This window comes from Lycorma delicatula, chromosome 1 (genome assembly GCF_047948215.1).
Source record: "Lycorma delicatula isolate Av1 chromosome 1, ASM4794821v1, whole genome shotgun sequence".
Classification (NCBI taxonomy): Eukaryota; Metazoa; Arthropoda; class Insecta; order Hemiptera; family Fulgoridae; genus Lycorma; species Lycorma delicatula.
Window position 1 is genome coordinate 44,039,585 of NC_134455.1, and position 16,510 is coordinate 44,056,094.

At 31.7% G+C, this 16,510-nt stretch overlaps 1 protein-coding gene across 1 annotated transcript in view; it reads left to right on the forward strand.

The window, feature by feature from the left end:
- The window catches only part of LOC142317725 (arrestin domain-containing protein 3-like), a 70,173-nt gene that overhangs the window by 41,680 nt on the left and 11,983 nt on the right, over positions 1–16,510 (forward strand). Inside the window, exons 5-6 of the mRNA XM_075354277.1 lie at positions 5,240–5,428; positions 7,891–8,107. Of these exons, the coding sequence (XP_075210392.1) occupies positions 5,240–5,428; positions 7,891–8,107 (406 nt within the window). The remainder of the gene's footprint in view (positions 1–5,239; positions 5,429–7,890; positions 8,108–16,510) is intronic.

The window sequence follows — 16,510 nt, forward strand, 5'->3', positions numbered from 1 at the left end:
GGTGAATTAAACACTCCATTCGTATTTAAGGAATTGTTACATGCACTTAAAAACTCACGGGACACTTCCCCTGGACCGGACAACATTCGCCTTTCCATGCTTTCACACCTTCCTAATTCGGCACTACAACAACTTTTGAATATTTTCAATGGTTTATTCTCCGAACAAGTCTTCCCACCCAGCTGGTCAGAAGCATTTATTATACCAGTACTAAAACCTGGTAAAGACCAGACGAACCCCTCAAGCTATCGCCCTATTTCATTAACAAGCGTGTTGTGTAAAATAATGGAGAGAATGGTAAACCGCAGACTTACATGGTACTTGGAGAAACATGGCTTTCTATCTCCAGAACAGTGTGGTTTTCGACAAGGACGATCTTCCATTGACCATTTAGTGTCACTAGAAACAGCCATACAAAACGCTTTCCTCAATCGGCAACACCTCGTCGCTATCTTCTTTGATATAAAAAAGGCGTATGACACAGCCTGGCGACGTGGTATTCTTAACACTCTCCAAAAATGGGGAATCAAGGGCAATATGCTTGCTTTTATCCGGGGATTCTTAAATCACCGAACGGCTCGTGTTCGTGTGGATGATTCGCTCTCAGATAGTGTCATCTTAGAGAATGGAGTGCCCCAAGGTAGTGTATTAAGTGCCACCTTATTTTCTGTAGCCATAAATGATATTACCAAATGTGTTCAGGCTCCTGTCTCATGCTCTCTATTTGCTGACGACTTTGCTATCTACATTGCAAGCCGTTCGGCACCTACAGCAGAGAGACTACTGCAGAACACTATATATCACCTTGAAGCTTGGTCCAGGATTACTGGTTTCACATTTTCATCCGAAAAAACAAAATGTGTAGTTTTTTCTCGGCTACGAAACCCTTCTATTCCGCAAATTTTTCTGAACGGTGAGACTATTACTATCTCTAATTACGTTAAGTTTTTAGGTTTAATTTTTGATAGCCGTCTTACTTGGGTCAAACATTTAAAAGAATTGAAAACAAAATGTTCCAAAATTCTAGATATGATGCGAGTCCTTACTAACACCAACTGGGGAGCCGATAGATCATGTATGATACGTTTTTACTATTCCTTTGTTCGCTCCCGTTTAGATTACGGTTGTGTGGCCTACTCATCAGCTCGTCAAACCGTGCTTAAAATGCTGGATAGTGTACATCATGCTTGCCACAGGCGCGTTTAGATCTAGTCCTGTCGCAAGCTTACTGGTAGACTGTGGTGAACCATCACTTTGGGATAGACGAGACCAGCTTTTATTATCGTATTTTGCTCGTCTCAGAGGACAACCGAATCACCCGGCTCTTGAGTCGGTCTTTGGAAATCCTAATCTAAGAAAGTATGAGGACCATCCACGTCGTACTGCACCGGTAGGTATCCGTACCTGGCGTCTGCTGCAGCATATAAATGTTAACAAACCGTCATTCTTTCCTATATATCCTTGCTCATATCCTCCGTGGAGAATAAACCTTATAAATTTTAATTTTGACCTGACCACATACAATAAACAATCAACACCATCTATTGTCTTTCAGCAAATGTTTCAGTGTGTTCTCTCCAAGATGAAACCAGACGCGGTTGTATACACTGATGGATCGAAACAAAATGATACAGTTGGATGTGCATTTGTTGTTAATGAGAGAACTTATATGTTTGGTCTACCCGGTATTACGAGTGTGTTTACCGCTGAACTATACGCTATAAATAAGGCTCTAAACATCATTAACCCTAAATATAGAAAAATTCTTATTTGCAGTGACTCGTGTAGTGCTCTCCAAGCCTTAAAAAACTTTTATTCCAAACATCCTATCGTCATTGAAATTTACAACGCAATCGCTGAGTTGAATAATCGCAACACAGAATTAAGTTTTTGCTGGGTCCCTAGCCACGTAGGGATTCCAGGTAATGAACATGCAGATTCCGCTGCCAAAGAAGCATGTAACCAGCCTCCTTTCACCACCCGAGTTGCTACTTCTGATTTCATTAACTATGTAAAACAATTATTAAGAACAAGGTGGCAAGGTCATTGGACAGCTACCGTTGATAATAAACTCCGTCACATTAAAGATTCTGTGTTACCATGGAACTCCTCATACAGAAAACCCCGGCGTGAGGAAGTAGTTCTCTGTCGATTGCGGATAGGACACACGAGAGTCACACACGAGTACCTCTTTACAAGAGGACAACCACCTCTATGCGCAAGATGCAACTGCCGCGTGACTGTGCGCCACATACTCGTGGACTGCATATGTTATGCGGCATTGCGTCTTAAATTTAAAATTCCTAGTAACATCCGTGGTATCTTGCGTGACGATAAGGAGGTTTTAAACCGCATGTTTATATTTTTACGTAGTATAGGGTTAATGCAAAAAATTTAATAAGTATGTATTCTTTCGTAATTGTATGTATTGTTTTTGTTATCCGAGTAGGGAGCCTTTTACACTCCCTATCGGATTTTTTTTGTTTGTTTTTTAAATTCGTCTGTGATATTAGTTTTAAGTTTTATCTCCTTTTTTAGTTTTAAGTTTTATTTATTTTTAATGTGATAGTTTTTAACATAGTTTTAAGTTTTATTTATTTTTAATGTGATAGTTTTTAACAGAGTTTTAAGTTACATATTAGTGTTTTTGTTATCCGAGAATGGGCCTTTTACACCCATTCCGGATTTTGTTTCTGTGATAGTAGTTTTAAGTTTTAATTTTATCTAAAAACCTTAAATTATTTTTATTTATTTATCTATTTATTTATTTATTTATTCATTTTCCGGGCGATGATAACGCTCAACCGTTTTTCGCCCTTAAAAAAAAAAAAAAAAATATCATGTAATTGACTATCATGACGGTTAATGACGGCTACTTCACTTTCCAGATGTAGTAATATGCTAAATCTGGGTTATAATGATTACAGTAACCTGATCATTTGTGTTGTAATTTAAAACAATTTCAAATTATAAAATTTGATTAATTTCTTAAAACGCATAAACCCATTATTTCGCTCAAGGCAGAATAAAAATTGGTGTTGAGAGATGAGTATTTCAAAACTTTTGTACAATCCAGTTTGAATAACCAGTATTGAATTTAATTACTAGTAAAGATTGTTGGTGATGGGCTGTTAGTAGTTGCCCAGAATTTATGAATAAAATATTAGAATTAAAAGATAAAAAAAATTAATTATTTAGTTTTTTTGGTAATTCAGACATCTGAATGCCAAATAACATTATTTTCAAGTGATTTATTAATTGATATTAGAAAGCTGATGAAAACAAAATAGTTGTTAATATAATTCATGGATTTGTTGTTCAACTTAAAGCTAAAGGTACCATTGATATGGAAAGAGAACTTAATAGTCATGTACAGATTCTTTAAAAAATTACAGTAATGCACGTTAATCATTTTTAACATATATTCTTTCAAATAAAAATGCACTTTTTAATCTGAGATTTGAATTTTGCAAAAATAATACTGTTGAATAAAGCAATGCAGATTCAAAGACCTGTAGACTATAAATAATTATTCATACGTAAACTTATCTAGAGTATAAGAATTAAATTGTCATACCCTTTCATGTAAAAACTAAAAAATACATATACTTTCAAAACCCAATGTATTCAAAATTCAGTGTGTATTAGATTTAAATTTCAGAAGTTAATTTTAGTAATGGGATTGGAAAGTAAATTACCGTGTAACAATTTATAATGTTAATTCATATTGTAAAAAGACCAGTATAGTGGACCAGGGTATGGATTTCTTCCAGTTAAGAAAGAAAGTGAAAATAATTATGAAAAGAAGAATCTAGAAGGAACTAAAAGGGATTCTTTCCTTACAATAATGTATCTGTTTAACAATTTGTTCATTGTAATATAGAACAATGGCACCTCCAAAAGCTCTTGTTCAACCAGAAGGGTCACCAATCAGAAAAAGAAGTTACAGAAAAATGTAAAGGTGCAGAAAATTAAAATTAAAATGCTTGAACAGTTAGAGGCTTGTCAGGTCAGGAGGTATAAATAGTGCCAAGGACCAGCGAAAAGTCAGTAGTTCAGCAAGGCCATGTCCAGCACAGTCATGATAACAGCAATGTCAGTACATACATGGTAACAGCAAGTGAAGATTATAAGCAAGTATTCCAGTGTGGACAGAGGGTGAATACAAGAAATTGTTTGGTGTGTTAAACAGTACTATAAAGTGTAGAGTAGTTCTTTTATAAACAGTAAAAGTAATAACATATGCTGAAAATGAATGGTATGAACTTTAGACTTTTGTAGTGTTATCTTCTTGTTAATGCAATATCATTGTCTAGCAGTCATTATAACGTTTTCAGTAAATTGACCGTATTTTGGTATTTATTAATTTAACTGTCAAATAAATCTTGTCTTTTTCTTTGAATTATTCTTTTGTATGTTATGTATACATATTTTCATTATTATTATTATTTTTTTATATTCTTGTTTATGTCTTTATTGTTAGTCTCTCAGTATCCTTGTCAAACCGTAAACTTGTGACAATATATTTTCCAGTACTAATAATATATTTTATATCAGATGCAATTTATTCCTTAACAGTTGAGTGAAATATCTTATAAATATTTCTTTTATAATTTCCTACACAAGATATAACCTGGGACTTGCTTGTTTGGGGACAGTTGGTGTAATCGTTTGAAATACATTTTAATGTCACTTAGCTTCTACAGACATAGCATTTATGAAAAAAAACACTTAAAATTTTTTATTTGTCTTTTTATGCTATTAAAAACTTGTTTTTACTGAATCCTGTTCCTTTTAATGGGATGATTACATTAGTAAAAATGTACCCAATAAAAATTCCTACTAAACTGTTAGCAATCTTTTTATTCAATCCCAGCCATAAGTGCAATTTTTTTCTTTCTCTTTCCATTCTTCTTTACAGTCACTGATAAATTAATAAAATTATGTACTTGCATTATTAGGATGTGGTATTTTCTTAATTGAAAAAATGTTAGTGACCAAATTTATAAATTGTAAGAGAAATTAGGCATAAATTAATTTGAGAATATCAAATAATATCTTTAAGAATTATCATCATAAATAAACAAAAACTACTAATGAACTTTAATTTGTGAAAATTAAAGTTTTATTCATAATTTAGAAGATTAAATGAGTCAATCGTATGTTAAACACATATAATATGATTGTAAATTTAAATTGATAGCTTTATTTAGTGTATCTCTATTGTATAATTTTTTAGATTTTAAAATGGAAGGCTCGGGAACCAAAAACTTTAGAGAAGATGGAATCAGTTGAATTATCTAAGTTGACATTGGAAGGAGTTGAAGCAAATGGATCAAAATCGTGGACTCAAATGTTACCAATACCAAATATGCCCCCTTTAAATCTGGATCAATGCACTATTATTAATTGTAATTTTATTCTTAAAGTAAGTATGTAATTCTATGTTTTGTATTACCTACAATATAGGGGTAGGTTGAAAAGTCCGTGCAAAAATTAAAACTTTTGAGAATTTTTTGAGATAAACCTTTTTTATTTCTCAATGTAGTTTCCTTTTATGCTTATAAATTTCATCCAACATTGCTCCAGTTTGTTGATCCCTTCCAAATAATAGGATTGTTCCAATTCTGCAAAATAGGCATTTTTTCTGCAACCACTTCGTTTGAATAAAATTTCCTCCCTCCCAGCCATTATTGCTTCCTTGTACAAAGTAAAGGAAGTATTGTAATTACAAAAAATTTCGGTTTTCAGATTTCAACAGAAATATCCATTTTGACCATCCTTGAATCCATTTTGACTAGTTTCAGCATGACATTTGTTCGTACACATGTATCTCGCATAACTCAAAAATGATTAGCCGTAGAATGATGAAGTTTTGTATTTAGAACTGTTGTAACATCTAGTTGTGCACCTCCCCTTTTGATAGCAATCAACTGGGCCAAAAACCAAAACATTCAGATTTTCAACTTTTTCTTAACTGCAGTAATAAGCCCTCGTTGAAAACTTTTCAACAATATTTCATAAGTGGTACTTATTTTCATTGGTTCCAGAGTTACAACCAAATAAAATTTAAATTAATGAGATATTTGGATCTTACAAGGGGAAGGCACATCAGTTGGAATCCGACTTTATGTACATATATTTTATTTTAATTTAGATATATTGATCTGTTAATAATTATTGATCTCTGATGTAAAAAAAATGTTAACAATAAATTAATCAATAATAACAATAAAAATAAAATTATGAAAAAATCAGACTTTGCACAGACTTTTCAAAGCACCCTATAATAGAGTTAATTATAGGTAATAATAATTACCTATCTCATAACTGGAATTCTAGGATTTATCTAATTCCAAACTACTATTCAAGTTAAGACTTGATTACTAATATTAATTGATGATTTGTGATTCAGATATATTCTTAAATATTTTTATAATTTACTAAGATAGTTTAAATGTCATTTAAAAATTATTGTGTACAAACATAACTCAAATGCTAACTTCAAATATCACAATTAACAGATAAATAAAACAAAATTGTATTTATTAGTGGCCACTGAGCATAGTTGTCAGAAAGCATTTGACTTCCAAGAACTCATGAAATACATCAGTTGGCTTGATACTGTTGAAGAGATTTTTCCCAGAAGACCCTTCAGAAGTAAATATCTGCAGTGGTTTTAATGGTAGTCTATTAATAGTGCCCCTGTCATTTATAATAGATTTTCTATAAATTTTAAATGCAGATTTTCAGTTTCTTTGATTTGTTAAATTAATTTAGTAAGATCAAAAAGTTAACTAATTGTTTTTTTATTCTGCATTTCACTGCATAAGATTGGAATAATTTATTAATATACATAAATAATATGTCACGTCTTATATTTCCTGTGCATTGAAGTATTATGCAGCTTTCTTACATATGTTGTATAATATTTAATTTTCAGTTGAAACTGCACTAAAGAATTCAAGTCGGTAAAATATTTAGCATAAATGAATTGCTTCCTACCAGTGCTTGTTGGCTGCATACTGTATAAAATATGGAAGAAAATAAAAACACTCTATTGATAGAATACATTTAATACTAGCTTATGTCAACCAAATTTAGCAGCATTTTCAGGAAAGAAGATTTTTTTCTGAACAGTAAACAAAATACATAAGATTATTTAACATTTAGTGAATGACACAGCAACGCAGATAATTAACAAAATCAATTGCTGTGATGCGCTAAATATTATATAAACAGACTAGACATTCATTCACATTACAAGAAATTCTTGCCACAGAATCAAATTATGCAATCACCTCACAAAATGTGAAACTTTTATAAGACCAAAATATAGCTTATAAAAACCAAGATCTGAATTGAGCAATATATCATTTACAAATACATAAAATTTGAAAAGAACACATTAAATTAACAAACACAACGTAGGATTGTTGAAATTCCTACAGCATTATTTGATTACATAACTAAGGGTTTTCCTGACTGCAGTTTGATGATCCCATAACAAAAGCACTATCAAAAATGTCAGTGAAAAGGCTGCTATTATTTAGCTTTGTAAGGTCCTTTAGAAGAAAAGTTGCAATATTTAGAAAGTGAGTTGTTTGGTAATTTATAAAATTGTATTTCTGTTTATTATTTTAGATTATATGAATCTTCTGGGATCCTTCTTTTGGATTTAAGTTATTATAATACATATAAAATGTATGAAATTATTTATGTTTTACAGGTTTTTTAAATATTTTTTTTCATTTTAAATTTTTTGTTTATAGGACACATTTTACTACTGTATTTCAGTATTTATTCATATCCAATTATATTTACTTAATACATCTGGTGTAAATTATGATCATAGGTATAAATAATTACTTTTTTACTTTTCCTCTATAGGTTACTGCAGCAGTCGGTGGTTGTCATAGCAATTTAAGTGGTGAAGTTCCGGTTTTTATTGGTACAGTACCAATTTATCAGCCTTCTGTGGGTCAGCAACAGCCTAGCCCTATTCCTGTGCCACCTACTGCACCAGAAGCACCACCACCTACTGCACCAATTGGATTTGCTGTTGATTCAAATGGAGTGCCAAATTCTGGATTATACCCATCAATAAGTATGTTATTGAATTCATTCTACTACTTAATTCTGCAGTTACGTATGATTCAAACTGATTATTTATGGCTATTATTTAGTTTACAAACTAAACCATCTACCATGAATTAAATGTTATTCTCTGGCTTGCAGTTGAACAAAAAAATTACTAATCAAAGTAACTGTGGTATTGAATTTATAAAGCACATCTGTAAACTGTGAACATTGTAAAAAATTGTACTATTGCCAGCTAAACACTTTTCTTTTTTTATAATGCAGTAACATAAGCAAAGAAGCAAGTAAAGCATTAAGAAGGAAATAACATAACTTGTTTTATGTTATTTTCTTCTTAAAATAGATTTCCTTTTATACAGAAATGAAAAAAAATGAAATGCTTTAAATTAAACTGTCATTTTTGTCAGGGCTCATCTGTTAATAATTAATAAATATTTTTAATATATAAAAATAGTTAGTAATCCATAAATGGAATCAATATTAAATTTTAACCATATCTATGACTAAAGAAAATAATAAATTGAAAACATTGCGAGCTTACTTCCAAATTAAAAAAAAAGAAAATTTAATTTGAAAAGCTCAAGTGAATCAATATAAAATAAAAGTTCAATCACAAAACAATTCAAATTAAGGGGGAACAACGAAAAAATGTACTAGGGGTATGTAGTCTGATCACATGTATATTATTAAAATTAAAAAAATAATTTTTTAACATTAATTGAACATATTAAGCATATCAAAATTATATGGAACATATATATGGACTCATAGAAAACACATTTCCACACTACTCGTCTGTCATATTTAAAAAAATATATAAAATAAAGTAATTAACATTAACAATACAAGAAAATATTTTTTTTTAACATTAGTTAAACATATTATTTATATCAGAATTATATGGAATCATATATTTTTAATCATATCATTAATTTTTCTCTTCATATACATAAGGATACTTTCCTGCACATATAAAAATAATGATGACCTCACATCGAATACACCTATTTACCCAGTCTCACTGTCCTGTCTCATCAAACCAAGAACACATCACCACTTCCATCCGAGCCAACTCAAAACACGTCTCCACTCCATGACTGCTAAATTCACTCTCGCCCTGAAACAAAGAATGTCAGTCTGGCTTCCCCCACCAGACGCCTGTTCGTATTTATGCACGTACACACTTTTTTCTGAGAATGTATATGCTCACACCAGCCCACGATGACATCACCGTCTGGCTATCCAGACCATGTCATACATCAAAAAACAAAGTTATGTAATACAATTTCTTATCAAACTAATTACGTTTATTTAACTATTAAAATCATATAATACTATTGCGTATTTTCTGTTTTTAATATCAGCTAAGCCAAATGAATATTAACTACTTTTTAAAATATTGAAACTTTTTCTTTATGACATAATATATATTGTTCGTAACCAACAAAATTTAGAATGGTTACAACATGTGTACAGAAAAAATCATAATCACCAATTGATTGATAGATTACATAATGATACATGTAAATGTTTAAAAATATAGTTGGTAATAAAAAATTCAAAAAACATATGCATAAATAACAGTTGAGATATATTTGATAAACAAAAATTCAAACTATAAAAAAAAAACCATATTTATTAATTAATTTTTACTTCCTTTTTTGTAGTAAAGGAAGTATTGTGATTGCAAAAAATTTTGATCTTCAGATTTCACCAGAAATATCCATTTTGATCGTCTCTGAATCCATTTTGACTAGTTTCAGCATGACATCTGTACATATGTATGTGTGCATATCTATCCTGCATCTCAAAAACAATTAGCCGTAGGATGTTGAAATTGTGGATTTAGTACTGTTGTAACATCTAGTTGTGCACCTCCCTTTTTGATTGCAATTGAATTTAAAATAAAAATTTTAATTAATGAAATATTTGGATCTTAAAGGGAAGACACATCGGTTCGAATGACTTCATCTCCTTTTGATTTTTGTGTTTTTTTTTAATTTAAATATATTGATTTAACAATTATTACAATAAATAATTCATCGATAATAAAATAGTGAAAAAAAATTTATTAGTGAAATAAAATTAGATGTAAAATAAAATAAAAATAACAGATTTGGTGAAGCATCTGATTATTTAATATTAATTGAAAATTAAAGTTTAAAATCATATTAGTTTTGGATTTTCTTAGAAATTTTTATAAAAATTGTATATTTATTTTTAGCATTATCATTTTATTTAATTATTTAACAAATAAAGTAAAATACATTTTTGAATTGTATTCAATTTAAAATGATTGTTGAAATTTTTTTACTTGCGGTTAGTATGCACAGGATTTCTGGTGTGTCACATAAGTAAAAGATTTTTTTTTTTTTTTTTGTCTTCAGTCATTTGACTGGTTTGATGCAGCTCTCCAAGATTCCCTATCTAGTGCTAGTCGTTTCATTTCAGTATACCCTCTACATCCTACATCCCTAACAATTTGTTTTACATATTCCAAACGTGGCCTGCCTACACAATTTTTCCCTTCTACCTGTCCTTCCAAAATTAAAGCGACTATTCCAGGATGCCTTAGTATGTGGCCTATAAGTCTGTCTCTTCTTTTAACTATATTTTTCCAAATGCTTCTTTCTTCATCTATTTGCCGCAATACCTCCTCATTTGTCACTTTATCCACCCATCTGATTTTTAACATTCTCCTATAGCACCACATTTCAAAAGCTTCTAACCTTTTCTTCTCAGATACTCCGATTGTCCAAGTTTCACTTCCATATAAAGCGACACTCCAAACATACACTTTCAAAAATCTTTTCCTGACATTTAAATTAATTTTTGATGTAAACAACTTATATTTCTTACTGAAGGCTCGTTTAGCTTGTGCTATTCGGCATTTTATATCGCTCCTGCTTCGTCCATCTTTAGTAATTCTACTTCCCAAATAACAAAATTCTTCTACCTCCATAATCTTTTCTCCTCCTATTTTCACATTCAGTGGTCCATCTTTGTTATTTCTACTACATTTCATTACTTTTGTTTTGTTCTTGTTTATTTTCATGCGATAGTTCTTGCGTAAGACTTCATCTATGCCGTTCATTGTTTCTTCTAAATCCTTTTTATTCTCGGCTAGAATTACTATATCATCAGCAAATCGTAGCATCTTTATCTTTTCACCTTGTACTGTTACTCCGAATCTAAATTGTTCTTTAACATCATTAACTGCTAGTTCCATGTAAAGATTAAAAAGTAACGGAGATAGAAAACATCCTTGTCGGACTCCCTTTCTTATTATGGCTTCTTTCTTATGTTCTTCAATTGCTACTGTTGCTGTTTGGTTCCTGTACATGTTAGCAATTGTTCTTCTATCTCTGTATTTGAACCCTAATTTTTTTAAAATGCTGAACATTTTATTCCAGTCTACGTTATCGAATGCCTTTTCTAGGTCTATAAACGCCAAGTATGTTGGTTTGTTTTTCTTTAATCTTCCTTCTACTATTAATCTGAGGCCTAAAATTGCTTCCCTTGTCCCTATACTTTTCCTGAAACCAAATTGGTCTTCTCCTAACACTTCCTCCACTCTCCTCTCAATTCTTCTGTATAGAATTCTAGTTAAGATTTTTTATGCATGACTAGTTAAACTAATTGTTCTGTATTCTTCACATTTATCTGCCCCTGATTTCTTTGGTATCATTACTATAACATTTTTTTTGAAGTCTGACGGAAATTCCCCTTTTTCATAAATATTACACACCAGTTTGTATGATCTATCAATCGCCTCCTCCCCTGCACTGCGCAGTAATTCTACAGGTATTCCGTCTATTCCAGGAGCCTTTCTGCCATTTAAATCTTTTAATGCTCTCTTAAATTCAGATCTCAGTATTGTTTCTCCCATTTCATCCTCCTCAACTTCCTCTTCTTCCTCTATAAAACCATTTTCTAATTCATTTCCTCCGTATAACTCTTCAATATATTCCACCCATCTATCGACTTTACCTTTCGTATTATATATAGGTGTACCATCTTTGTTTAACACATTATTAGATTTTAATTTATGTACCCCAAAATTTTCCTTAACTTTCCTGTATGCTCCGTCTATTTTACCAATGTTCATTTCTCTTTCCACTTCTGAACACTTTTCTTTAATCCACTCTTCTTTCGCCAGTTTGCACTTCCTGTTTATAGGATTTCTTAATTGCCGATAGTTCCTTTTACTTTCTTCATCACTAGCATTCTTATATTTTCTACGTTCATCCATCAGCTGCAATATATCGTCTGAAACCCAAGGTTTTCTACCAGTTCTCTTTATTCCGCCTAACTTCGCTTCTGCTGATTTAAGAATTTCCTTTTTAACATTCTCCCATTCTTCTTCTACATTTTCTATCTTATTTTTTTTACTCAGACCTCTAGCGATGTCCTCCTCAAAAATCTTCTTTACCTCCTCTTCCTCAAGCTTCTCTAAATTCCACCGATTCATCTGACACCTTTTCTTCAGGTTTTTAAACCCCAATCTACGTTTCATTATCACCAAATTATGGTCGCTATCAATGTCTGCTCCAGGGTAAGTTTTGAAGTCCACGAGTTGATTTCTAAATCTTTGCTTAACCATGATATAATCTATCTGATACCTTGCAGTATCGCCTGGCTTTTTCCAAGTGTATATTCTTCTATTATGATTTTTAAATTGGGTGTTGGCAATTACTAAATTATACTTCGTGCAAAACTCTATAAGTCGGTCCCCTCTTTCATTCCTTTTGCCCAACCCGTATTCACCCACTATATTTCCTTCCTTGCCTTTTCCAATGCTTGCATTCCAATCTCCAACTATTATTAAATTTTCATCTCCTTTTACGTGTTTAATTGCTTCATCAATCTCTTCGTATACACATTCTACCTCATCATCATCATGGGCGCTTGTAGGCATATAGACGTTAACAATCGTTGTCGGTTTAGGTTTTGAATTTATCCTTATTACAATGACTCTATCGCTATGCGTCTTGAAATACTCCACTCTCCTCCCTATTTTCTTGTTCATCACGAAACCTACTCCTGCCTGCCCATTATTTGACGCTGAGTTAATTACTCTAAAGTCACCCGACCAAAAGTCGCCTTCCTCTTCCCACCGAACCTCACTAATTCCTACTATATCCACGTTTACCCTATCCATTTCCTTTTTTAAATTCTCTAGCCTACCAACCTTTTTTAAGCTTCTAACATTCCACGCTCCGACTCGTAGAATGTTATTTTTTACTTTTCTGGTGACCCCTTCCTTAGTAGTCCCCACCCGGAGATCCGAACGGGGGACTATTTTACCTCCGGAATATTTTACCAAGGAAGGCGCCTCCATTATTGCTTTTGAAAATGCAGAGCCACATTTTCTTGGAAAAAAAAAAAACAGCTGTAGTTTTCCATTGCTTTCAGCTGCGCAGTACTCAGAGGACTGAGTGATGTTGATACGGCCGTTTAAGTCGTCCTGACTCACGCCCCTAACAACTACTGAAAGAGCTGCTGCCCTCTTTCAGGAATCATTCCTTAGTCTGGCTCTCAACAGATACCTCTCCGATATGGTTGCACCTTCGGTCCAGCTACTCTGTATCCCTGAGCACTCAAGCCCCCTCACCAACGGCAAGGTCTCATGATTCATAGGGGAGGAAGTAAAAGATAATAATAATTAAACTATTCCGTTTAGTAAACTCATGTATACTGATTAGAAATATTAATTTTGACCTTACAGTGTAGAATAATCAGTTTTTATTATTAGATTATTTGTTAAAAAATTTATTTAAAGAGTAATCAAGGGACTTTTACTCTAACCTAATATTTCAGGTAAGATTGTTGAATTAATAATTTTATAAATATTTGGTGTTAATAATAACTAATATATCAGCAGTTGTGTAACTGTCCATATTTTTTTAAAATGAGATAAACCCCACAGAGTATTAGAGTAAGGTAATGATAAAAGTAGCTGAAACAAAGCAAAACACCTTATTAAAGATAAATAATATTAAGAACAGTAAAAGTAATTGTGTATATTAGAAATAAATTATGATTTCATTTATTTAATGAAGTAAAAAATATTAAATAATTATAATTATTATTATTAAAATAAACTGATAGCCACCAAACTTGATTTGTGAGCGAGACATTATTTGGATATCGTAGGCAAAACTAGTAACTAATATTATTAGTTTTTATCAAGAAAGGTTTATTTATATCAAATCATGATGAAGAGAATACATTAACATTTTGGCAATACATAAATTCCTTGTTTTAATAAAAATGAATCCCCTAATCAATTCCCTTAGTAATTTATTAAGTGGTCTACTAACGATAATGCATTTAATATTTTGTTCATTTAGTTGGATAAGTTAACTTTAACAAGGGTTTAAATGTAACTAAATCTACAATAGAAAGAATTTAATTTATTAAGAGAAGAAAAAATCTCCCTGAACTGAAGTTCATGTATTGAAAAGTAGAATTAATCCTCACAAAAAAGTAAAATAATTGTCAAAATATTTTGATTAGAAAAGGGTTTAATAATATTAACGACTATCACTCACTATGACATACTTCCATAAGCTGCCATACTGGGGTGCTTTTGAACATAGTTCTACTACATTACCAAAATATTTTGTTGTATGTTCTCATATTCATTTCACATTTATTTAAAATTTTTTTTATACATAAAATAAAAACAAAAGGTTTAGTATAATGCTAGTATTTGTGGTATTACCATATATATTTTTATTTACTTTTTTTTTGTCTTCAGCCATTTGACTGACTTGATGCAGCTCTCCAAGATTCCCTATTTAGTGAAAGTCGTTTAATTTCGGTTTACCCCTACACCCTCCATCCCGGACAATTTGTTTTACATAGTCCAAACATTGCCTGCCAGCACAATTTTTCCTTCTACCTGTCCCTCAAATATTAAGCGATTAGTCCAGGATGCCTTAATATGTGGCCTGTAAGTCTGTCTCTTCTTTTAACTATATTTTTCTAAATGCTTCTTTCTTCATCGATTTGCCGCAACACCTCTTCATTTGTCACTATCCACCCATCTGATTTTTAACATTCTATAGCACTGCATTTCAAAAGCTTCTAATCTTTTCTTCTCAGGGACTCCAATCGACTAAGTTTCACTTCCATATAAAGCGATGCTCAGAACATATATATACTTTCCTGATATTTAAATTAATTTTTGATGTAAATAAATTATATTTCTGACTGAATGCTCTTTTTGCCTCTGCTATTTGACATTTTATATCACTCCTGCTTGGTCCATCTTTAGTAATTCTACTTCCCAAATAACAAAGTTCTTGTACCTCCATTATCTTTTCTCTTCCTATCTTCACATTCAGTGGTACATCTTCCTTATTTCTACTACATTTCATTATTTTCGTTTTGTTCTTGTTTATTTTCATGCAGTAGTTCTTGCGTAGGACTTCATCCATGCCGTTCATTGTTTCTTCTAAATCCTTTTTAATCTCAGCTAGAATTACTATATCATCAGTAAATCGTAGCATCTTTATCTTTTCACCTTGCACTGTTATTCCGGATCTAAATTGTTCTTTAACATCATTAACTGCTAGTTCTTTGTAAAGATTAAAAAGTAACGGGGATAGGGAACACCTTGGCCAGACTCCCTTTCTTATTACGGCTTCTTTCTTATGTTCTTCAATTATTACTGTTGCTGTTTGGTTCCTGTAAATGTTAGCAATTGTTCTTCTATTTCTGTATTTGAACTGTAATTTTTTTTTAAATGCTGAACATTTTATTCCAGTCTACATTATCGAATGTCTTTTCTAGGTCTATAAATGCCAAGTATGTTGGTTTGTTTTTCTTTAATCTTCCTTCTACTATTAATCTGAGGCCTAAAATTGCTTCCCTTGCCCCTATACTTTTTCTGAAACCGAATTGGTCTTCTAACATTTCTTCCACTCTCCTCTCAATTCTTCTATACAGAATTCTAGTTAAGATTTTTGATGCGTAGCCAGTTAAGCTAATTGTTCTGTATTCTTCACATTTATCTGCTCCTGCTTTCTTTGGTATCATGACTATTACACTTTTTGAAGTCTGATGGAACTTCACCTTTTTTATAAATATTATACACCAGTTTGTATAATCTATCAATCGCTCCTCACCTGCACTGAGCAGTAATTCTACAGGTATTCTGTCTATTCCAGGAGCCTTTTTGCCATTAAAATCTTTTAATGCTCTCTTAAATTCAGATTTCAGTATTGTTTCCCCTTTCATCCTCTTCAACTTCGTCTTCTGCCTCTACACCACCATTTTCTAATTCATTTCCTCCGTATAACCCTTTAATATATTCCACCCACCTATCGACTTCTGCTTTTCGTATTATAAATTGGTGAACCATCTTTGTTTAACACATTATTACGTTTTAATATATGTACCC